At 45.4% G+C, this 25,531-nt stretch overlaps 1 protein-coding gene across 1 annotated transcript in view; it reads right to left on the bottom strand.

Moving 5' to 3' along the window:
• Positions 1–1,007: 1,007 nt before the first annotated feature.
• Positions 1,008–25,531, bottom strand: part of TANGO2 (transport and golgi organization 2 homolog) — a 61,998-nt gene continuing 37,474 nt past the window's right edge. The window contains exons 6-9 of the mRNA XM_087880255.1: positions 19,203–19,273; positions 14,545–14,698; positions 12,586–12,690; positions 1,008–8,543 (exon numbers count right to left, since the gene is read on the bottom strand). Coding sequence (XP_087736381.1) covers positions 8,423–8,543; positions 12,586–12,690; positions 14,545–14,698; positions 19,203–19,273 — 451 coding nt within the window. The 3' untranslated portion in view covers positions 1,008–8,422. The remainder of the gene's footprint in view (positions 8,544–12,585; positions 12,691–14,544; positions 14,699–19,202; positions 19,274–25,531) is intronic.

Here is a 25,531-nt window from a genome sequence, read left to right as displayed (position 1 = left end):
CTTGTTTATTTTGTTTTATTAAAAATAGCTTGGCTGCTGGGAGGAAGGGGCATCAATATTTTTTTTCGGGAAAAAGCTGTTCATGTGTCTAGTTGTTCTGGTGTGCAGTGCTCTATAGCGTCGTTTTGAGGGTAGGAGTTAAAACAGTTGATGTCCAGGATGCGAGGAGTCTGTAGATATTTTCACAGCCCTCTTTTTGACTCCTGCAGTATTCAGGTCCTCCATGGAAGGCAGGTTGGTAGCCATTGTCTTTTCTGCAGTTCTGATTATCCTCTGAAGTCTGTGCCTCTCTTGTTGGGTTGCAGAGCCAAACCAGACAGTTGTAGAGGTGGAGATGACAGACTCAAAGGATATCAAATCTACCAAGCTTTGTGATCCGTTACCTTGGAAGGAAATCAGGGGGCTGCAGCCAGCCAGGAAAGCAACTGAGATGGGAAAAGTTAGGCTAATCAGATGTCCCAAAGGTGCTTTTTCAAGAGAAAACTGGGACTTCTTGGTTTTTCTTTGGAGACGTTTCGCTTCTCATCCAAGAAGCTTCTTCAGCTCTGGATGATGAATAGTTTTCCATCAACGGAAAGATGGCTGGGGAACCTGCTTCATGGGACAGTAGGGAAATTCAGACCCAGTGGTGGTATTCAGCCGATTCATACCGGTTCGCCCGAAGATAGTGGAGATTGCGGGTGGGCTTGCCCACCTGCCCCTATTTAACCATGTTTTCGAGGCTGGGCACATGCGTGGAAGGTGCATGCATGAAGCAACTGTGTGCCCACGGGGCGAACCAGTGGTAAAAATCTTCGAAACCCACCTCTGCTCAGACCAGGGGCGGGTTCCAAATCCCGTCGCTACTGGTTCGCTCATACGCGGACGCGCGGTGCTTCTGGCGGGTGGGCGGAGCCTGCCACCACCGCTACAGGTTTGCCCGATCCGATGGGAACCGGTAGCACCCCACCACTGGCTCAGACGCAGCCAATGATCCTTCAGGCGAATTAATTAATGCAACAACAGCAGCAAGTTATCAATCGGTTTATTGGCTACATTTGCATACAGGCGAATGTGACAATATCAAACAAGCTTCAAAAAGGAGTGGAAATTTTTTTTTGTTTTTGTTTTTTTTTTAAAAAGTCATATTTTGGTGACCCTGAGCAACCCCAAAATTTCAGTTTAAATTGAACGGAGTTTAAAGGCTAAACTACCCCTTTAGCAAAAATTCCTCAAAAGCCTCTCCAATAGGCAGCGCGCAGGTAGTTCTCGGTTTACAACAAATTCAGAGCAAAATGCCTTGTCGCTAAGCAAGGAGGCTGTTCAGTGAGTGGCGCCTGATTTTATGACCTTTTTTTTTTTTGTCCCCACTGTTGTTAAGCTAATCAGTGTAGCGGTTAAGCAAATCCGGCTTCCCCTTCCATTGAATTTGCTTGTTCGAAGCTGCCTGGGAAAGTCACCAATGGTGCTCAATTTTGATGACATGATTGTGGAGATGCGCCGGGATGGTCATAAGCATGGGAACCGGTCGTAAGTTGCCTTAGCGCTTTTGTAACTTCAAACAGTCACTATGAGAATGGTTGTAAATCGAGGATTACCTGTATTCCAGGTAACACTTAAGTCGGCTGCCATTTTTACATGTAGTACAAAAAATTATCTCAAATGTTATTTCCCTGGCTATGTGTGTCAATTGGCGTCCCTAAATAAATCGCACGCCAGACTCCAACCTGTAGTTTGTACTTGAGTGAACCAGCGGGGAATCCTCTGAAGTCTGCTACTACTGGTTCTGTGAGTTTGCTACCGAGTGCGCGCTTTGCATGCGCATGCGCACCTGAGGCACACCCATGCGCTAAAAAAGGAACATTTTGAAGCCTTCCGAGTCTGCAAAGGTAAGTAGAACAGCGACGGGGGGTGGGGGTGGGGAATCTGCTGTGCCACGCGATTTAGATTAGCTAAAAAGCAGAAAATCTGATGATTCTAGCTAATATAAATCACACGTAACAGCTGATCATCACCCAGCTGATTGTTACCCAGCCGAACTGGTAGCATTTACTACCGGTTTCTCCCGAACTGGTAGCATTTTTTACTACCGGTTTCTCCCGAACTGGTAGCATTTTTCACTATCAGTTCACCTGACCTGGTAGTATTTTTTACTACCGGTTTGAACTAACTGGTAGCATTTTTTACTACCGGTTCACCTGAATTGGTCTGAACCGGTAGCATTTCACCCCTGGAGTGAACCAAGCCAGATTGCAGATTTGGGGGGTATTCCCTAAAATATCTGAATTGTCCCTCACGTTCTAAAAATCCTCAAAAATTAGCTCTCCTGAAGGTTATCTTAGGATTGAACACTTGTACCACCAAGGAGAGGTGGTTTTATTTGCTTTGGTTTCTGAATGTGAGGTAGCATCAAGACTTTTTACTCATAACCCCGTGCCCTGGAGTGCTACAGAGTTACATCCTTTCCGAACAAGCCAGGATTTAGCTCTCCCCATCTCCCCACTTAACCGTGAGAGGGACCTTGGAGTCTTAGTGGACAGCCAGATAAATATGAGGCAGCAGTGTGTGGCGGCAGCCAAAAAAGCCAATGCAATCCTAAATTGCATTAACAGAGGGATACAATCAAGATCAGGAGGGGTGGGTACTAATACCACTCAATAAAGCTTTAGTGAGACCACACCTAGAGTACTGCATCCAGTTTTGGTCACCACACTATAAAAAATATTGAGATTATAGAAACAGTGCAGAGAAGAGCAACCGGGATGATGAGGGGACTGGAGGCTAAAACGTACGATGAACGGTTGCAGGAACTGGGCATGGCTAGTCTAGTGAAGAGAAGGACCAGGGGAGACATGAAAGCAGTGGTCCAATATTTGAGGGGCTGCCACAGAGAGGAGGAAGGGGTCAAGCTGTTTTCCAAGGCACCTGAAGGCCAGACAAGGAATAATGGATGGAAACTGAACAAGGAGAGATTCAACTTGGAAATAAGGAGACATTTTCTGACAGTGAGAACAATCAACTAATGGAACAGAGAAGTTGCCTTCGGAAGTTGTGGGAGCTTCATCACTGGAAGCTTTCAAGAAGAGACTGGACAGCCACCAATCAGAAATGGTGTAGGGTCTCCTGCTTGGGTGGTGAGGTTGGACTAGATGACCAACAAGGTCCCTTCCAACTCTGTTAATCTGTTAAAGAAGACAGATGAGATTTGCCCATCACACTAATTCTTATTTAGCCTTGGCTGGGGTGTCATTATGACTTGTAAAACCTCCTAGTTCATCCCTTAGTAAACTGTGCGATTCCATCTATGGTTCCTTCAACAAACCCAGGATTAAACAAAGAAGGACTCGGCTGATGTTAGAGCCATTTTCCAACTAATTTTTAAATAATGTGTGGTCTGTAAATTCAACTGCAAGAATGCAACACAACCAGACAAGTTGTGTTGCCCTCATCGGTATGTTCAGAATCCAGAAAAGGATATCTGGAATATTTATTTAGCAATGCCAGAAAAAATATTTTGATAGAGGGAGAGGGGTGGGTGGGCAAGAAAGAATGAATGAAGCAACCTATTCCGGTCAGTGATTTCCCTTGTTCCTCAGTTACAAAAGGTAGAAATTTAAAACTTCCAGCTGATTTTAATTAATTTAAGGCATAATTGTAATTGTCTATAATTTCCCCGCTCAAATGGGCCAGTGAAGAGGGGCATCATTCCACACCATCTGAACTGTACAGGTAGTCCTCGACTTATGATCACAATGGACGCCCCCTGCCCCCCCCCCCAAAATTTATGTTGTTAAGCGAGATATTTGCTAAGTGGGTTTTGCCTCATTTTATGACTTGCCACAAATCTTTTTAAGGGATTCGCTTGCAGTTGTTAAAGTTAGTAACACAGGCTGCTAAGTGAATCTGGCTTCCCCATGGACGTTGGTCGCAAAAGGGGATCACGTGACCCTGGGACACTGCAGCCGTCATAAATATGAGTCAGTCTCAGTTTTAATCACCGGACCTTGGAGAGGCTGCAACAGTCGTGTGAAAAAGTCACTGCTGTTGTAACTCGGACTAGTCATTAAATGAACTGTTGTAAATCGAGGACTACCTGTAGGAAAGGGGGGGTTAGTCGAAGGCTACGAGGTCTTGAGGTGATGGTGGTTGTGTGTTACATTCAGACCGGTGGGCTTATTTTTGGGGAAGGCAGGTTTATCTCCAAAGATAATAAGTTGTTATTTCTTCCTCTGTGAATGCAGGTTGTCCTCGACTTATGACCTCAATTGACACTCCCCCATTGTTGTTGCCGAGACATTTGTTCAGTGAATTTTGCCCCATTTTATGACCAAGCACCTGAATTTCGACCACAGGACCGTGGGGGACGCCTGCAAGGGTTCTTAAGTGTGAAAAAATGGTCGTAAGTCACTTTTTTGGGGGAGCATTGTATCTTTGAATGGTCACTAAATGAACTGTTCTAAGTCGAGGACTACCTGTAAGTCTTCACCTCTGGGCGAGATGCATTTAACTTGCACGTTTTTGTTTTTGTTTTAATCTTGTTATTTGGTATTTTTTTCTGTGATATAGCATGCCTTATTTTAATCGCGATGCTTCCAACGCGAATAAATGAAACTTAAAAATTGTCTTTTACCTACTTCAAACGTTCACCTTACTACTGGGTGACCCTGATTTTCAAGGCCTACAAGGAAAGGAGCATCAAATCTCAAACCATCCGTGATTGTGGGGGGGGGGGTTTCCCCCATTTTGCCAGCTTCAATCTTGCTCTTTTGCCTAGCTCCACAACACACAGCGCACACACAGACACACACAAATGGAGGAAGGAAAAAAAACACACACACCACACACTCTCAGATGATAAAGCTTTTCCCTGGGCTGTATCTCTTAATGCTCTTACGACCTCCCTTCGTTTTCATCTTGAACGGTGAGCCCAAGGCTCAGTTCTTTTAAACAATTTAAAAGGAATGCCCGCATGGAGAATTCTTTGGCAGTGTTTTAGGCGGATCAATTATACATTTGAAAACAATTGATCAAACAACCTCACGCTGGGCCAACATGGGAGCTGTCATTTAGAAGTAAGCAGGGGAAGCACGAGAATAAATAAAAGGTGCCAGACAGCTAAAAGCCAACTGCACAGTTTATATACACCTGTTGAAAAGGGCCTGTATGGCATTCCAAATAATTAGGTAAAGGTTCCCTCCTCGGACATACGTGCTAGTCGTTCCTGACTCTAGGGGGTGGTGCTCATCTCCATTTCAAAGCCGAAGAGCCAGCGCTGTCCGAAGACGTCTCCGTGGTCATGTGGCTGGCATGACTCAATGCCAAAGGAGCACGGAACGCTGTTCCCTTCCCACCAAAGGTGGTCCCTATTTTTCTTACTTGCCTTTTTTACCTGCTTTCGAACTGCTAGGTTGGCAGAAGCTGGGACAAGTCACGGGAGCTCACCCCGTTACGCGGCACTCGGGATTCGAACCGCTGAACTGCCGACCTTTCGATCGACATGCTCAGTGTCTTAAGCCTCTGAGCCACCGCGTCCCTGGTCCAAATAATTAAGGATATCCAGAAAGATCCCAGGTAAAATCATGACATGGGACTTTCCTTTTATATATTTAGAAAGGGAGGCCTGTCTAAATCAGGTAGAAAAACTGGTTTCCTACAAATTCACCGGCTGCAAAGATTTAAAAACAAAACTTCTCTGTGAAGGTAACGTCGGCCATCAGAACAGACCAGCTACTCAAATCCTTTCTCAAATAGGGCTTATTTTGCCATCATCCCCCTCTTAGTAACAGTAACAGTGTTGGGAGAGACTTTGGAGGTCATCTAGTCCAGCCCGCTGCTCACACAGGAGACCTATAACTAGGGATTCGAACCGCCAAACTGCCAACCTTTCTGATCCGACAAGCTTAGCGTCTTAGCCACTGAGCCACCTAGTCAGGTTCTCAATTTATCGTGCTCTCGTTGGGGACTGTATTGATAAGAGATAAGAGAATTGTGGAGTTTTTCCAAGGAAAGTTGTGACATGTAATCCCATCAGTGAAAAATGGAGGGCTCTTTTAAATGACACCCTTACAACTCTGAGAGGGATGTTCTCGTATTAAAGGAGGTGCACTCGGGGTAGCGTAAGGAGATTTACACCTGTTTGCAAGACTGCTGCTTGACGTGGCTGTTACAGCAAGCACTGGCGCCTTTTTTCTTGTGGGGGGTCCTTGGTACTCTCTGAACTTGGCTGCTTTGTGTGCAAATCCCTCTCCCTTCTAGCACTGATGATGTTACTTAGTTGGGTCATGAAATGTCTGCATGAAAACAGCCAAGCACAGAGAGCACCAAACTCTGAGGAGAGCCCATGGTTTAGAGGTTTTATACATCTACCTAATATGCACTGGAACTGGGTATGTCTAGTTTGATGAAAAGAAGGACTAGGGGAGACAGGATAGCAGTGTTCGAATATCTCAGGGGCTGCCCCAAAGAAGAGGGAGTCAAGCTATTCTCCAAAGCACCTGAAGGCAGGACAAGAAGCAACGGGTGGAAACTCATCAAGGAGAGAAGCAACCTAGAACTAAGGAGAAATTTCCTGACAGTGAGAACAATTAACCAGTGGAACAACCTGCCTCCAGAAGTTGTGAATGCTCCAAAACTGGAAGTTTTTAAGAAGAGATTGGATAACCATTTTGTCTGAAGTGGTGTAGGGGGTTGGACTAGAAGACCTCCAAGGTCCCTTCCAACGTTGTCATTCTGTATGCTTAGCTGCTCCAAGGAAGCCTGATTGACTTTAACAGAATTTATTCCCTCCTTGGTGGACGTAAAAAAAAAGACATTAAAAGAAAAATAATGCTTTGGGAGCATAATATCACGCGAAGAAGAATTCAGTCTTAGACAAGCATGACTAATCAGCCTCCCACGAGGCGCAAGAATGACACTGCTGTCACTTCCCACAAATGTTGTAACACCAAAACACACACCAAATTCCACACTCCAGAAGACAGCAAAGGGAAGCGTTTCGCTAAATCAGAGTTCTCCAGCCGTACCCTTTTTATATGTTTCCCACCCTCTTTTTCCCCCGCTTCAGATTCCAGAAAGAACATCGCATCGGTCGTTAAAGTAATTTTTAAAAGAAACCCCAAGGAAATTTGGAATAAATGAGATTCTTGATCAATAAATCGAGGCCATGTAACAAAACAAGGCCCATGTCACGAAACTGGGCTTCAAACCAGGTTTCTTTATACGGCCAGGAAAAGAAAGGCAGAAGCAATGATCTGATTTTAAGGATTTTCCATCAGTCCAATAACGGCGAGCGCGCAGAATTCTCCCTATTTTTACAGGCACCTCTGTAAAAAGAAAACCAACCACCCCACATTCTATACCAGTGATAGCTAACATTTTTGCCGTCACGTGCCAAAAGCTGGGGAGGGGGAGCATGGGGGTGGGGGTGTCATGCACACATGTGCCCACGCCCATAATTCAATGTGCCCCGCCCCCCGCGCATGAGACTCCCCCGCATTCTCTCCGCTTCTGACACATGATGGCACGGTGAGCCCGGTAGGCCCGTTTTTTGCCCTCCCCAGGCTCCAGAGTCTTTCTTGGGGGGTGGGACCGGAAGTCGGGAAACGGGCCCTTTCTGGCCTCCAAGGGGGTGGGGAAGGCCATTTTCACCCTCCCCAGGCTCCTAGAAAGCCTCTGGAGCCTGGGGAGAGCGAAAAACGGGCCTTCCCCACCACACCCCTGAGGCCCTCCAGAGGCCGGAAATAGCCTGTTTCCCAACTTCCAGTGGGCTCGGAAGGCCCAAAAATCAGTTGGCGTGCCGGAGCTGAGGTAGGGCAACGCTCGCGTGCCCACCGATATGGCTCCGCATGCCACTTGTGGCACGTGTGCCATAGGTTCCCCATCACGGTTCTATACAATCACAAAATGCTTCCAAATAGCTAACGCTGTATTAAAAGATAGCACGGCATCGCCAATACTGAATTGTGACTTTTTTTCCTCACTCTTGTCATTTCATCGGTTCGCCTTCCAGCTCAAGGAAAGGCGGAAAAATAGAAGTGTTAACCATGCATGATTCTCCAAAGTACTCTGTGATTTTCAATAAGCGAGTTAAATAATTGTGTGTATGTGTGTGGGGGGAAATAGTGGTTTCCGCTCAAGGAGGTATGTGATTTTGGCCCCCCCTCCCTCTCCAAAACCAGCACAGATCCCTTTGTGCAAAAAAAAAAAAAAAAAAAAAAGATATTGTTTTTAAGATAAGAGTCTGCTTTTTCTATTCGAATGCTTCTGTTCTGGATTTTGTGCACACCCAAAAAAGTGTGGGTTTTTTTTTTTCTCCCCCTTTCTTCTTTTTCTTCCACGAATGGTACAGGGATCTAGGCAAAGAAGGATCTTGAATCTTGAAATGCTGACTGGGTTCTTGCCTGACAGACGGGCAAGATTCATTTTCATTTCCGTAGGAAAGTGATTATATCTGCAGCTGAAACTGGTAACTGCTGGTTTTCCATTGGGTGATATCGGCATTCAGCATCGTCCGTTCGGTGAAGGTGACCTGTCCTTCCCCGTCGACGAGGATGACCGTGTTCGCTCTGAAAAAGAGGGAAGAAATTTATTGACCGGCAGAAGTACAGGTGGTCTTTGACTTACAAACAGTTCCTTTAGTGACCTACGCTTACTAAGTCATTACAATACACAATTAGTCCCAAAAAACCCTATTTTATTGTAACAGCTGAGAATTACATTCATTCCCAGCTGAGTCCCAATTAGTTGCCAAAAACAAGTCCTTCGGAAGAAGTCCTTCGGGATAATCACCAACCTTTATCTTCTTTGACACCCTGCCAAAGGCCTAACTTGGCAAAGCCCCACAAAGTTCAGAAACAAACAAGACATGCCGACTGGAAACCGAGTTAGCAATGTTGTTTTCCTGCAAAAAGGCCCAAGTGCCTTTGTTTCTCTTTTAAGCCTTATGGGAGGGGCCAATCATCTCCTGGCATTTCACCACTAGGCAAAATTCACAAACATTTTGCTTAACCACAGAAATCTGAGGCTCCATTGTGGTCATAAATCAAGGACTACCTGAATTGTGCTCTGCTTTTAGGACCCTAAGCAGTCCACCGCAAGAGAGAAAAAAATAACAACATACTCATCACACTAATGCAACAAATTCAATCGCAGTTCAAAAGCGAAAAGGATATAAAAGACGCATTAGGTTTCAAAACCATCCCGAGCATTATTAATAATTTTTCAATGCTCTTCTAAACAGTCAGGATTTTTGCTCCACCGAAGGACAGAGGGGGATGATTTATTTCAAGCAAGATTAAGGGAGTTCTGATGTAATCATCTTCAGGGTTCCTAATTTTTCATTCGTCTGTCCATCCCCTTAGTCATGTAGCAACGAGAGAAACAAGCTGGAGACAGATGGAAAATTGAATATGGGGTTGAAAAACAAAACAAAACAGGGGAGCAACTTAAGATCCCGTCTCTTTGCTTTACACAATAGAATTCTGGACCTTTGGCCTGATTTTATTAGAGATTTGTTGGGTGGAAAAGGCTAATTTTTAAAGTAGAAGCAGAATAGCAATATCACTTGGACTTATATACCGCTTCACAGCCCTCTCTAAGCGGTTTACAGAGTCAGCCTCTTGCCCCCAGCAACCTGGGTCCTCATTTTTACTGACCTCAGAAGGATAGCAAGCTGAGTCAACCAGAAGGAAGGGAGGGAGGGAGGAAGAAAAGAAGGAGAAAAGGAAAAGCTATACTTATATACCGCTTCACAGTGCTTTACAGCCTTCTCTAAGCGGTTTACAGAGTCAGCCTCTTGCCCCCAACAATCTGGGTCCTCATTTTACCGACCTTGGAAGGATGGAAGGCTGAGTCAACCTTGAGTTGGACACGATTGAACTGCTGGCAGTCAGCAGAATTAGCCTGCAATACTGCATTCTAACTATTGTGCACCATGGATAGAAGGAAGAAGGAAGGAAGGAAGGAAGGAAGGAAGGAAGGAGCAATAGCACTAGCACTTATATACCGCTTCACAGTGCCTTACAGCCCTCTCTAAGCAGTTTACAGAGTCCGCCTCTTGCCCCCAACAATCTGGGTCCTCATTTTACCCACCTCGGAAGGATGGAAGGCTGAGTCAACCTTGAGCCGATCAGGATTGAACTCCTGGCAGCCAGCAGAATTAGCCTGCAATACTGCATTCTAACTATTGTGCGCCATGGATGGATGGATGGATGGTTTTGTCCCAGCAAAACCCCTTTTATTTATACGACTGGGAATTCCTTTCATTCACAGTCAGCAAGGCCTGACAAACAGTCTTTCAGAGGAATATTTATCAACACAGATCTTATCTTGCTTGGAAGGCTGCTAAATAACTTAGTTTCCAAACGCAGGGCAAGGCCAAACTTGGTACAGAGTCACGGACAGATCTTCCCACTTTTGAAATGACCGACCAAACGAATTGTTTCCTGCAAAAGCCCCCTCCCCATTCACTCCTCTTTTGTTTTCTATGGGACAGGCCAATCACCTCCAAGGTGTGGCTTCACTCCCAAGTCGACTCTGCTTACTGAGTTGTTCTTGTCTTCTGGCAGCTCTGCGCATGCGGACACTGGGAACAGGCTCCAGCTGTTCCTCTGCCTCACTGCTGTCTAGCTCCCTCTCTGCCTCCAATGCAGAGCCCTTGTCCGAGCCTTCCCCAGCCCCCAGGACTGGCCATGTTCCTCCCCAACCTCCTCACTGTCCGACTCTGCTGCCTTCTTCGCCGGCGGCCGGTGGGTCACAACAGAGAGAGGCTGCCTATTACTTTTTCACTGGCACCTCCGCCGCCCTGCTAAATCAATTCTCAACGGAAATTGTCCTTGTTTGTGTCTTTATATCGGGCCAAATTCAGGATTTATGACATCCTCTTGGAGCAGAGGGAGGGAGGGAAAGAAGACGGATAAACCAAAGCAAAGGTTTGCCTCTTTGCTTCCAGATAATATTGGATTTTGATTTATAATCACTTTATCTTGGTCGGACGTTTACCCCCGAAAGGTAATAATTGTAATCAATAAATTATAACGGGCGATCAATTGAAAATCACCATGTTTTCCAGGTGGGTCTGGGCCAGAATGAAAAGAGCCTTCCTTCAAATTTTCCCTGCGTGGAACTTTGCTTTGCAGGATGCCTCAGGCCACAAATTGTGACTCTTGTCGGGTGTTTCTCGCCAAACTCTTTCGGGGTTTTGTTTTGTTTTTTCATCTTTTGATCTATGGCAGCAAGTGCCTATTTTATCCCCAACCATTGTGTTGAAAATAGGTGTATCAAAGTCTCCGTGTAATCAATTCCTTTGCAGGGATCCCAATAAATCTGGAGCAAACAATGGATTTATGTCTGAGAGCAGCAATTTAATTTGAGGGGGTGGGCTGTGTCTTCCTGGGTTGGGGATGGGGTCTTGATGGGATTTCTTCTTTTTAATGCAGAGTAGGTAAACTCTGTACTGTAAAGGTAAAAATGGATGGGGTGTCCAAGATGCTGGGCTTATCGATCAAAAGGTCGGCAGCTCAGTGGTTCGAATCCCTAGTGCTGCGTAACGGGGTGAGCTCCCGTGACTTGTCCCAGCTTCTGCCAACCTAGCAGTTCGAAAGCAGGTAAAAAAATGCAAGTAGAAAAATAGGGACCACCTTTGGTGGGAAGGGAACAGCGTTCCGTGCGCCTTTGGCGTTGAGTCATGCCGGCCACATGACCACGGAGACGTCTTCGGACAGCGCTGGTTCTTCGGCTTTGAAACGGAGATGAGCACCGCCCCCTAGAGTCGGGAACGACTAGCACAGATGTGCGAGGGGAACCTTTACCTTTATTAACATAATTTCCGCACAAAGCTGAGCTTTGTCTTCTGTTTTTCTAGCCATGCCTCCACACAGCCTTCTCGTTTCTTCTCTTCCCCTCGCACCCCATTTCCTGTTTCTGAAATTTCTGAAATGGAGTGAGGGGAATGGGGTGCTGTGGTGTTCTGACCTAGGCATTCCCAAACCACAAAGCAGACTCCTTGTCCCGACAAAAAACCCTTTTTATTAAGGTACTGTGAATTCTTCTCATTTCACATCCAACAAAGTCTTTCAAGGGTGAATTTACAGTCACAGAACTTATCTGGCTTGGAGAACTGCCAGGCCGATATCTTCAAAACTTAGCAAGAAATCTCTGAGAGTCACAAACCAATTAAGCGAACTAATTGTCTCCTGCAAACTCCACTCCCCTTTCGCTCCTTTTTATTCCCTCTGGGAGGGGCCATTCATTGTCCACCTGTGGCTTTACTCCTGAGTCGACCTTTGTTCCTTAGCTGTTCCCTTCGCCTGGCAACTCTGCTCATGCGCACACTGGGAACAGGCTCCAGCTGTTCATCTGCCTCACTGATGTCCAACTCCGAAGGCAGCTGATAACTGGCATATGGCCCTGGCCCCATCTCTGCCTCCGATGCAGAGCCCTCATCAGAACCTTCCCCAGACTCCATGAGTGGCCCATGTTCCTCCCCAACCTCCTCACTGTCCGAATCTGCTGCCAACTCCACTGGTGGGCCACAACACAGTCAGGGAGGACTGCATTCGCTTACAGGTTCTCTAAAACATAATTCAGATCGTGAAACTTTCCTCTTACCTGGTTCCATAATCTGGACATCGGACGCACAGAGCTGCGTACTTGTTTAGGAATGGAAGGACGTAATCCTTTCCCTGGTCCTCCATTGCAGGATCCGGAAGCTGACTGGATCAAAAAGAAGCCAAATCAGAGATCATGGAACTGAAATTCCCCACTTCCTGTGCTTAGATGGATCTTGATAGGTGTCATTGGGGTAATCTTGTAAATGGTGCCGTGGTTTAGAGGTGGAGCTCTCGCCTCACAATCAGGAGGCTGTGAGTTCGATCCTAGGTAGAGGCTGATATTTCTCTGTCTGGGCACAATGAGAATATATCTGCTGTGAAATTCCGTACTGGTGACAGAAGGGCGTCCGGTCAGTAAACCTCAGCTCCATTCAGTTGCCCCGATTCCACCCCGCAAGGGATTATGGGGGTCATTAAACGATGGGGAAAAAATAGGGGTAATCTTGTAGCTGTTTACTGGAGACACCAATACAGGTAGTCCTCGACTTACGACCATATCCGAGCCCAAAATTTATGCTGCTAAATGAGAAATTTGTTAAGTGAGGTTTGCCCCATTTTACGACCTCTCTTGCCACAGTTGTTAAGTGAATCACTGCGGTTGATAAGGCAATTGTTAAGTGAAACTGGCTTCCCCATGCTGGTCAGAAGGCCGCGAAAGGGGATCGTGTGACTCCGGGATGCTGCCACCGCCGTCAATACGAGTCAGTTGCCAATCGTCTGAATTTTGGACACGTGACCATGGGGATCCTACAAAGGTCATAACTATGGAAAAAAAAAACAGTCGTAAGTCCCTTTTTACAGGGCTGTTGTAACTTGGAAGGGTCACTAAATGAACTGTTGTAAGCCAAGGACTACCTGTACAATTGTTGTCAAGAGCCCAAAATGGCAAGCCGGTCTTAGGGATAGGTACTCACAGAGAAGGGCGGGAAGCTGAGTTTCTGATTCCGAGTGTGTGCGGATGCGCATGCACACCAGGAAGCTGCTCTTCCAGTTTCCGGCATCCGACATGCGCAAAGACCAGCTGGCCGGCACGTATGTGCATGCCAGAACCCGGAAAAGCAACGGGCGATGGCTGGCATGCCCGGAAAGATGGCTCTGTGTGCCACTTCCGGCACGTGTGCCATAGGTTCACCATCACTGCTCTATTCTATTCTATTCTATTCTATTCTATTCTATTCTATTCTATTCTATTCTATTCTATTCTATTCTATACTATACTATACTATACTATACTATACTATACTATTCTATTCTATTCTATTCCAAATGCATATTCATATTCTATTCTATATTCTATATTCTATTCCATTCCATATATATTGTATTGTATTGTATTGTATTGTATTCTATATTCTATTCCATTCCATATATATTCTATTCTATTCTATTCTATTCTATTCTATTCTATTCTATTCTATTCCATATTTTATATACTATATTCTATATTCTATTCCATTCCATTCCATATATATTCTATTCTATTCTATTCTATTCTATTCTATTCTATTCTATTCTATTCTATTCTATTCTATTCTATTCCAAATTCATATTCATATTCTATTCTATTCTATTCTATTCTATTCTATTCTATTCTATTCTATTCTATTCTATTCCATTCCATTCCATTCCATTCCATTCCATTCCATTCCATTCCATTTATTCTATTCTATTCTATTCTATTCTATTCTATTCTATTCTATTCTATTCTATTCTATTCTATTCTATTCTATTCTATTCTATTCCATTCCATTCCATTCCATTCCATTCCATTCCATTCCATTCTCTGGATGGGGACCATTCCGCCAGCAAGTAAGTCGGTCTATAAGTCAAGGCAGGGGAAGTGAGGATTCTCCAGATGTTGACAGCCTACAACTCTCAATATCTCAGACACTTGGACATCTGCAGTCCCACCCAGAGAACGATTTGGAACAAAGCAAGAGAAGATACGGAGCCTTACGGGTCCTGGTTATTCATCAGTTTAATCAGTTCCTGGACCAGGTCTTCTTTCTTGAGATTCTGGCTGTGCTTGATGACATCTGAGAAAAGCTGTTTTCCGTACTGAAGTTTCTTCCAGGGCGTATCCAGCAAAGAATTGCTCAAGCCGTATACCCCTGTGTGGCGAGACCAAATCTACCTTCAGGCGTTTCGCAATGAAACACGAAGAAGATGCCCACAGCAGTTGCTCACCTTGGTGAGAAGTTCACGACACGAACAAAAATCAAGCTACAGTAGAGGCTGAAATTGTGGGAACCTTTTGGGGAAAAGTGTGTTTTCTCAAACTAGCTAATAACGCCACTTTTTTTTTTTTTGGAGCAGTACCATAAAATTATATATCCATGGAAAGATACTTTAATCAAGAATTAATGCAATAACTTTTATGAAGGATTTGCTATTAGAATAGCAGTTAAAGTATAAAGAAGAAAAGTGTAACACATAAAAAAAAAGAGATATACAAAAATGATCACCACAGAAAAAACGAGATATACAAAAATGATCACCATAGAAAAAACGAGATATATAAAAATGATCACCATAGAAAAAATGAGAAATACAAAAATGATCACCATAGAAAAAATGAGATATACAAAATGATCACCATAGAAAAAACGAGAAATACAAAAATGATCACCATAGAAAAAATGAGAAATACAAAAATGATCACCATAGAAAAAACGAGATATACAAAAATTATCGCCATGTCAGTTAATTCTTAATTCGGTAACCTTTAGCATGAATTATGGCCTTACAACGTCTTCCCATGGAGTGAACCAAGTCTTTTAGTTCTGCAGCTGTTCTAATGTGAAACCAAGATTGAATGATGGCTTCTATTAACTGGGTTTCATTGCTGGGTTGCTTCTGACTAACAAGTTCCTTTAGTGGGCTCCATAGATTTTCAATTGGGTTAAGGTCTGGGCTATTCCCAGGCCGTTCCAGCAGTGGAATAGGATGATCTTGGAAACTCCCCCAAAAAAGTGGTGTTATTAGCCATCAAACCTCAAAAATACACTTTTCCCAAAAGGTTTCCACAATTTTGGTCACTACTGTATGTTGGAGTAGAAACACAGAAACCGGGACAGCATGGCTCATCTCAGCTCAACTCTCGCTGCGCGTTAAATCTTTTTACCTCATGCATGCAACTCAATTTTAGGGAACTTAAAATGCTGTGAGACAGCGAAGTTCTTGTGAAGCCACTTTGAGTTTACAGGGTAAAAAAGGGGGATTATGAACTAGACAGCAAGATATGCATTCACTGATTTTGCTTAGGGGAATAAAAAACCCCGATACAATAATGGATAATCTGGAAGGTTTATATGTTTGGAACAGCTTGCTAAAAAAAAAAGAGAAGCTTCAATGCAACAACGAGGCTTTGTTATCCGGAGGCCTGTAGTTTTGCCACAGATAAGCTGGGAAATAAAAGCCTCAATGCCACGTGTCCCAGTATGATAAAAATCACTTTGCTGGGCACAGAATACTCTAAATGGAAACGGCTAATGGCAGGCTCGCAGTTATCTTACCCAGCAAAAAGGTTCATTAGGGCTGTTTGATCAAAAGAATTCCCTGTTTGTTTTGTTCTCGGAGCTGGGTTATCACAAAAAGGCCCCAAATATACACACAATAACAATAGCACTTAGACTTATATACCGCTTAACAGTGCTTTACAGCGTCTGTGTCAGTATGTTGCCCCCTACAATCTGGGTCCTCATTTTACTAACCTTGGAAAGATGGAAGGCTGAGTCAACCGGAAGGAAGGAAGGAAGGGAGGGAGGAAGGAAGGAAGGAAGGGCAGTAGCAATAGCCCTTAGACTTATATACCGCTTCACAGTGCTTGCCAGCCATCTCTAAGCGGTTTACAGAGTCAGCCTATTGCCCCCAACAATCTGGGTCCTCATTTTACCAATCTTGGAAGGATAGAAGGCTGAATCAACCAGAAGGAAGAAAGGAAGGAAGGAAGGAAGGACAGTAGCAATAGTACTTAGACTTATATACCGCTTCACAGTGCTTTACAGCCCTTTCTAAGCGGTTTACAGCCTATTGCCCCCAACAATCTGGGTCCTCATTTTACTGACCTCAGAAGGATAGCAGGCTGAGTCAACCGGAAGGAGGGAGGGAGGGAGAAAGGAAGGAAGGAAAGAAAGAAGAAAAAGAAGAGCTATACTTATATACCGCTTCACGGTGTTTTACAGCCGTTTCTAAGCAGTTTACAGAGTCAGCCTCTTGCCCCCAACAATCTGGGTCCTCATTTTACTGACCTCGGAAGGATAGAAGGCTGAGTCAACTTGAAGGAAGGAAGGAAGGAAAGAAAGGAGGGAGGGAGGGAGGGAAGGAAGGAAGGAATAGCAGTAGCACTTAGACTTATATACCGCTTCACAGCCCTCTCTAAGCGGTTTACAGAGTCAGCCTATTGCCTCCAACAATCTGGATCCTCATTTTAACCACTGCGGAAGGATGGAAGGACGAGTCAACCTTGAGCCTGGTGAGAATCGAACTGCCAAACTGCTGGCAGCCGGCAGTCAACAGAAATAGCCTGCAGTACTGTACTCTAACCCACTGCGCCACCATGGCTGTCACACAAGTGGAGATGCAGCATTGCAGAATGACAACAGTGGCCTTTTGCAATGCAAGCTTGGCCTTTTGGGATTGCATGATGTTTGTGTTACAACACCATTACTACTACTTAGGCCGCCTGCTCTCAACCTCCTTGAATGAGTTCTCCTACGTGTCAATCTTTCAGGGAAGATCAGATCAGAAACAGACTCCAGAGTGGCTTGAAACTACGTTGATTAAACTGGATCATTAAAAACCCAACCCTGCAAATTTGAAAGGGCTTCCCTTTCTCCTCCTTTGTAAAATGTATAACTTACGTAAATTATTGGGGGGGGGAGGAAATTACCCGAGAAGGTTCTTTTTGGTAACATTGCCTTCTCATTAGGCAGGGGTATCAAATTCAATTTCATTGAGGGCCGTATCAGGGATGTGGTTGTACCTCGGGGGAGGGGAGGGGGCGTGACCGACTGGGTGGGCGTGGCCAGCTTGACGCCACTCCCCAAACTGCTGGCATGTTTCTTCTGTCAACTCATAAAGCATTCCTGGATACCTTTCTCAAGGCCGCAGCCTACATTACCAGAGGCACCCGGAGAGGCGTGTTTTCTACAGCCCGCGAAAGTGCTCCATTGGAGAATGTGATTTATGACACACCCTGGGAGGATTGGGGGGGAAACAGGATCATAGTTGGGAGGTAAATTATGTGGAGCAGAGCTAACTTCACTTGGGTATGTGCTGACATGTTGGTCCTGATAAATAACTGGATTTCTTTTGAAACTTGGCTTGAGGCTCATGAATTAATTAGGGCATCCGTTGGAACCCTGTCCTCTTTGCATTGGGTAGACCGGCCCCCGCAGGCCGGATCTGACAACATTGTGAGCTGCATCTGGCCCATGGGCCTTAAGTTTGACACCCTGTCATTAGGGCTTATTTCTGTTGCTAAGCAATGTGGTTAATGGACGTTAAGCGAATCACGAGGCCGTTAAGGAAATCCGGCTCCCCCCCCCCGGATTTTGCTTGTTGGAATCACACTGGGAAAGCCGCAAATGGTGATCCCATCACCCTGGACGCTGCAACATCTGAATTTTAATCGTGAGACCATGGGGAGGTAAGTGTGAGGAGCGGCTGTAACTCACTTTCTCCAGTGTAACTTTGGTCACTAAAGGAATGGATGTAAGTCAAAGACTACCTCTAATGTGTTCTCCCTGAATGATTGTTCTCCAGATGTATTGTACAACAACTCTTCATCATTCACACGAAAAACCATCAACACATATCCCAACCTGCAAGTCACTTTGACACTTGCGGTGTTAACAAACTGAACATTAGAAATAGAAGCCTTTCTGGATTTTAGTTAACCGTCCAACCTTGGCAAGTTTAAGACCAGTGGTCTTCAACTCCCAGAATTCTCGGCTGGCTGAGGAATTCTGGGAGTTGGAAGTCCACCGGTCTTAAAATTGCCACGGTCCAAAGCAAGCAGTAGCTGCCCACCTCGGAATCAGAGGTGGGGCTGCTGGGGGTTCGGAAGAACCTCTAGCTAAGATTCTGTGCAGCTGGAGAACCCCCAAATCCCACTCCTGGCTGGCTCCGCCCTCCCAGGAGTCCCCACGTGGCCCATTTTGGATGCAGGTAAGTGCAGGGCGCACGCAGAGACTCGGGGAGAGCGAAAAACGGGCCTACCGGAAGTTCAGGAAGGCTGGAAATGGGCCCGTTCCCAGTCTCCAAAAGGCCTCCAGAACCTGGGGAGGCTGTTTTCGCCCTCTCGGAGGCTTAAGGAAAGCCTCCGAAGCCCGGGGCGGGCAAAAACGCCCTCCCCCTGCCATGATGCAGAAGGCCGATTGGGCCACACCCACTATGGCCACGCCCGCCCAGCAACTGGGCAGAGAACCCCTTGCTAAAATTTTTGAAGCCCACCCCTGCTCTGAATTTCTCAAAATATGACATATATCCCTTGGTCTTCATGTCCATCATGGCAAAACACACACATCCAGGTATGCAGCCAAACCACTGCTTTAAATAAATCAAGGTAACCATGTTTCTGGTTTTGTTTGTTTTTTTAAAAATTTAACCCACCGGGATTTAGGAAGAGAGGTTCTGGGTCTCCTTTGTTTCCGTAATAGCAAATTACATCTCCGTTATTGGTGCTAAAAGATAAAAATAGAAGAAGTAGTAGGGAAAAAAAGTTCTTCTTGTAAAAACTGGCAGCTTAAATCTTTGATTCAGTTCTACTTATCCTTTATTTGAACATTGTCATTAACATCTACTACGTCTTTATTTAGTGATTGGCCCTTGGGCCATATCAAAAGTGCAAAGTTCCAGAAACAGATTATTACTAAAATTTTATAAAAGCAATTTAAAATGGAACTGGAATAAAATACGATTTAAAAAGGAATTGGAATAAAATACAGTCTAAAATGAAATTGGAATAAAATACAATAATTTAAGATATAGCTATACAATAAAATTATATTTTGGTGGGCCTCCCCTGCAATCTACCCCAATCGGTCCCAAATATGCCGATCTCAACTGAACCATTTTGCTTAAATACCGTGCTGTGTTAAATGTTATTTTCCGATTCGGGCCGCACATAAGGGAAGTTGTTTTGATATGGTTATCCCAGTGGGTCATTTGTTTGGTATATAGACAGAGGTACTTGTCTCTCAAAAGGGACACGGTGGCTCAGTGGCTAAGACAGTGAGCTTGTCGGCCGAAAGGTCGGCAGTTCAGCGGTTCGAATCCCTAGTGCCGCGTAACGGGGTGAGCTCCCGTGACTTGTCCCAGCTTCTGCCAACCTAGCAGTTTGAAAGCAGGTAAAAAGTGCAAGTAGAAAAGTAGGGACCAGCTTTGGTGGGAAGGTAACAGCGTTCCGTGTGCCTTTGGCATTGAGTCATGCCGGCCACATGACCACGGAGACGTCTTCGGACAGCGCTGGCTCTTTGGCTTGGAAACGGAGATGAGCACCACCCCCTAGAGTCTGGAACGACTAGCACGGATGTGCAAGGGGAACCTTTACCTGTCTCTCATCCTCTTCTATAGGCAACAATCAAATAGGATGTGATGATTGTTGCCTTCTACCTCTGCCGCTCCGCAAATGGATTCAGTTCTAATGTTGTGCAATCTTTAGCCCAGCAAGATTTCCTCCACACCTCCCTCTATTCAGAAATCAGCAAACTATTTTTCTTTTCTTCAAATGAATCTGGTGACATTTCTGCAGCAGGGACACCGGTTAAGAAAAGCGAGCGGAGGACTCCAGCACACGGGGAAAAAAAAATATCTTTATAGATTTGATCAAATGAATCTGCTTTTAAAATTAACTAAAAAAAAACCCCCAACACTTTTGAAATTAGCAGCTTAAGATCCGATGAGGAAAATCTTTTTGCTGGAAGGTAGGACATGGAATTGCCCGAGAGCAGCTCGCTTTTTCTGCCTTCGAAGTACTAAAAGAAAAGAAAATTCCATTTGTCCAGTGAGAATTTGATTATTCCCTTCTGGACGCTTCCATCCGCAATGTTAGAAGCATCTAAGATGGGTCCAGTATGCTAATTTAGCCCAGTTTCTTGTGGCAATTGCATTTAGTTGGTTATTAATATTTTCCTATGTATTTCACTGGATCAGTCATTGGATATTCTAATCACATCTCCTTCGTTGTAAAATCCATGCCTGCTATTTTTATCCTCCCGGGATAATCACCAACTGCATTCAAGAACCAATTAGATTTTTAAAAAAACCCACAAACTTAAAATTACCATACCATAAATAGGACTCAATGTCAACACACACCTATAGAATTAAGGAAGGAGGGCGGGGGGGAAGCCAAATCAACAGACCACCCAATCTTTACCGAAGGAAAAACATGCTGTGGAAGGGGGAAAAAAAAATAATAAGTCCATCAGCAGAATAAAATTATCTGTGTAGATGTGCATAATTAACTCGTCCCCAAACAAATGAAAAGTTAATTAGTCAAATATATGCAGTGATATGAATTAGACATCCATCTTTGGTACCATAAAACCTTCAGAGGGAAATTAACTAACTCCCTAATATTTGTTGAGCTTAAATAGAGGAAAGGCTCAGTTTAAAGGCAGATGTTTTTCGTCTAGTAGCAGAACGGTGGAGTCCGAAAGCATCGCCTCTCTTTTTTTTTTTCGACAGGTAAAACTGCAGGTGTGTTTTTGGCCACTTTGAGACCACCGACCGGGGGCCCTGGTGGAACAGGCAAGATTATTGCAAAAGGAAGTTCTACCAGCTCAAAACAAAACAAAAAAAAAACTGGTTTTAAGGGAGAACAGGCCAGGTCTTGGCAACATGCATCACGAAAACCTGGAAACATGTTTTGCAGGCAAGCAAGCAAGCAAAGAAGCAGGTAGATGCTGTTAGCACATCAAAAATGAGCAAAGGAAGAAAGAAACAGGATAGATCTTAATAAAGGGGAATCGTTGTAGCTCAGGGTTGAAATGAGGAGCCCTTGGGGCTCTCTGACCTTGGTGGCTTTCTTGAAGACGTTTCACGACCCAACTAGGGAACATCGTCAGTGCTAGGAGGGAGTGGGGAGTGGGGGAGGAGGAGGAGGAGGAAGATGGGGTCCTTGGTGCTCTCTGAGCTTGGTGGTTTTCTTGCAGATGTTTCATGACCCAACTAGGGAACATCATCAGTGCTGGAAGGGAGTGGGGTTTGTGGAGAAGGAGGAGAGGAGGAAGAGGAGAAGAGGAGAAGGAAAGAAAGGAGGAGGAGGAGGAGAAAGTGGAAGAGAGAAGGAGGAGAAAAGAATGGAGGAGGAGAAAGAGGAGAAAGTGGAAGGAGGAGGAGAAAAGAATGGAGGAGGAAGAGCAGAGGAGGGAAGAATGGAAGAATAGGAGGAGGAGGAGGAAAGAAAGGAGGAGGAGGAAGGTGAGGAGGAAAGAATGGAGGAGGAAAAAGAGGAGAAAGTGGAAGAGAGAAGGAGGAAGAGAAAAGAATGGAGGAGGAAGAGGAGAGGAAGAGGAAGAATGGAAGAAGAGGAGGAGGAAAGAAAGGAGGAGGAGGAAGGTGAGGAGGAAAGAATGGAGGAGGAGGAAGAGGAGACAGAAGGAGGAAGACAGGCGGCGGAGGAGAAAAGAATGGAGGAGGAAGAAAGGAGGAGGGAAGAATGGAAGAATAGGAGATGGAGGAGGAAAGAATGGAGGAAGAGGAAGAGGAGGAAGTGGAAGAGAGAAGGAGGAAAATAGAATGGAGGAGGAAGAGAAGAGGAGGAGGAGGAAGAATGGAAGAAGAGGAGGAGGAAAGAAAGGAGGAGAAGGAAGGTGAGGAGGAAAGAATGGAGGAGGAAGAGGAGGAGAGAAGAATGGAAGAAGAGGAGAAGAAAGGAGGAGGAGGAAAATGAGGAGGAAAGAATGGAGGAGGAGGAAGAGGAGAAAGTGGAAGAGAGGAGGAGGAGGAGAAAAGAATGGAGGAGGAAGAGCAGAGGAGGGAAGAATGGAAGAATAGGAGGAGGAGGAGGAGGAAAGAATGAAGGAGGAGGAAGAGGAGAAAGTGGAAGAGAGGAGGAGAATAGAATGGAGGAGGAAGAGCAGAGGAGGAGGAGGAAGAATGGAAGAAGAGGAGGAGGAAAGAAAGGAGAAGGAAGGTGAGGAGGAAAGAATGGAGGAGGAAGAGAAGAGGAGGAGGAGGAAGAATGGAAGAAGAGGAGGAGGAGGAAGAAGAGGAGAAAAGAATGGAGGAGGAAGAGGAGGAGGAGAGAAGAATGGAAGAAGAGAAGGAAAGAAAGGAGGAGGAGGAACATGAGGAGGAAAGAATGGAGGAGGAGGAAGAGAGAAAGTGGAAGAGAGAAGGAGGAGGAGGAAAGAATGGAGGAGGAAGAGCAGAGGAGGGAAGAATGGAAGAAAGAAAGGAAGAGGACTGTGGGGTCTTTGATACTCTCCGAGCTTGGCTGTCTGATGATGACAAAAGCACTAATGTTACCTAGTTTGGGTAATGAGACGTCTACAAAAAAAATAAATAAATAAAAAAACCCCAAACCCAGCCAAGGTCAGAGAGCACCAAGGACAGGTCGTTTTCTCCAAACACCTCCAAGCTTTTCAGGACAATCTTGCGAAGCTGCCGCTAGAGGTCTCGCTCCCCCTGATTAGCTTTCGGCATGCCAGCCTGGGAACAGTCAATTCCTCCAACAAGATCTTGAGTTTATGGAGCTGGCTCCCAGCATCGGGGAATCTTATCCTTCGCTCAGGAGATGCGCTTATTATTTATGGCGAGCAAACCACTTCAACACCGCCGTTGATAAATGGAGCCAATCTCCAGTTGCAATTTTTACATAATATGCAAGCTTTCCTCAACCAGCTCTCCCTGCGTGGGATTGAAAAGGGAGGAGAAAGGCTGCAGAAGTGTGTATGAGTGAGTTTGTGTTTTTAAGTGTTCATAGAGACGTTTCTGCACGACAGCAAAAACGAGAATTTTCCCGCGTTCCGTTTTTGTTAGCGAACGGAGGAGCCAGACATCCAAAAGATCATGAAAACAACAGTAGGCTTAGCAGCCCCCTCTCCCCCACCAAGACTAAGTTAATACAAGTAGTCCTTGATTTATGGCCACAATAGAGCCCCCCCCCCGCCCCAGTGGTGGGATTCAAATAATTTAACAACCGGTTCTCTGCTGTAATGACCAGCTGGGTAGGCATGTAGGCATGGTCAACTCAATGTCACTCACATCGATGGGCGCTTCACTTTAGCTGTTACAATGTAATAAGGGTTAACCAGAGAGGCAGTTTCTGTAAGCAAGGCAATAAAGATTAGGCTAGAAACACCACCAGAATGTTTCCTTCCTGCCTTCCTTACAGGATTAGCCCTGTAAAATGGAAAAAAACAAAAGAAGATTTCTTCCAACAAGCAGTTCTCCAAACTGCTTAGAAAGTTAACAACCGGTTCTCCCGAATAAGTGCGAACTGGCTGAATCCCACTACTGCCCCCCCCAATTTCCGTTGCTAAGCGAGATGTCTGTCAACTGAATTTTGCTCCAAGTGACGACCTTATTTTGTTGCGAAGTGAATTGCTGCAGCGACGTGTGAATCTGGCTTCCCCGCTGACTGTTGCTGGCCAGCAGGTCGCAAAATGGGGAGATGATGTGACCCTCCTCCCTCCCCCAGTGGGATAGTGTAACCGTCATAAAGATGAATCGGTTGCCAAGCGTTTGAATTTTGATCACCTGACCGTGGGAATAGAATAGAATAGAATAGAATAGAATAGAATAGAATAGAATAGAATAAGTTGGGAAGGGACCTTGGAGCAGTGGTTTGGACCAGTTCTATAGAACTGGTAGTAAAACTGGCGGGAGGCTCCGCCCTCTGACCCTGATGTCATCAGAAGCGATCTGCGCATGCGCAAAAGCAAGGTACGCATGCGATCCCGTTGCGAACCGGTAGTAAAAGTAAGTAGAACCCACCCCTGCCTTGGATGTCTTCTAGTCCAGCCCCCTGCTCAAGCAAGAGAACCTATCCCAGCAATGGCAAAATGTTTCTGGCCGCATGGAAATGTCGCGAGCGTGCAAGTGCTTGTCGGGGCCGCGCTCCAGAAAAGCCAAACTCCTGGGTTTTAGCGCACCTGTGCGCCAGATAATCAGCTGGCCAGTGCGCATGCACAGGCCAGTTTTTGGCACTGCCGCACGTGCGAAGGGATTGTGCTCTGGAAAAGCTGAACTTCTGGGTTGTAGTGCACATGCGCGCCCGATGATCAGCTGGCCGGCGCATATGTGCAGGATGGTTTTTTGCACTGCCGCAAACACGAAGGGATTGCGCTCCAGAAAAGCCAAATTTCTGGGTTCTGGCACACATGCACACCCAACAATCAGCTGGCTGGCACGCATGCGCACACCGGTTTTTGGCACTGTCCCGGGTGCCAAGGACAGCTGATCATCGTATGCGCATGCACGTCAGAAACCCAGGAGACAAACAGGCAAGGCCGCGCATGGCGGACGACATGGCTTCGCGTGCCACTTTGGGCACGCGTGCCATGGGTTCACCATCATGGACCTATACCATTTTAGATAAGTGACTGTCTCTAGACTCTTCTTAAAAACCTCCAGTGATGGAGCGCCCACGATTTCTGGTGGCAAGCTGTTCCACTGGCTAATTGTCCTCACTGTTAAGAAGTTTCTCCTTAATTTCCAGATGCTGGAGAGTTGTAAGTGTGAAAAATAAGTCACTTTTTTTTAATGCTGTTATAACTCTGAACGGTCACTAAACAAACTGAGGAACCCAAGATACCAGCTCACCCGTGAAACCTAATAAGAAAAATGACAGTTTGCTCAGCTATTTATATCCAAGTATCTGGAACCTAAATCCGGCATTTTTCCTGGCTAAAGTGGAACTAATCCACTGCCTTCTGACCCCTCTCTGGTTCCTACCTCCTTTCCATCTTTTACACCCCATCACTTCCTTC

The sequence above is a fragment of the Pantherophis guttatus genome, chromosome 17 (genome assembly GCF_059756535.1).
Source record: "Pantherophis guttatus breed Tessera chromosome 17, ASM5975653v1, whole genome shotgun sequence".
Classification (NCBI taxonomy): Eukaryota; Metazoa; Chordata; class Lepidosauria; order Squamata; family Colubridae; genus Pantherophis; species Pantherophis guttatus.
The sequence above is the reverse complement of the archived record's forward strand: the minus strand, read 5'-3'. Positions and strand labels throughout refer to the sequence as shown.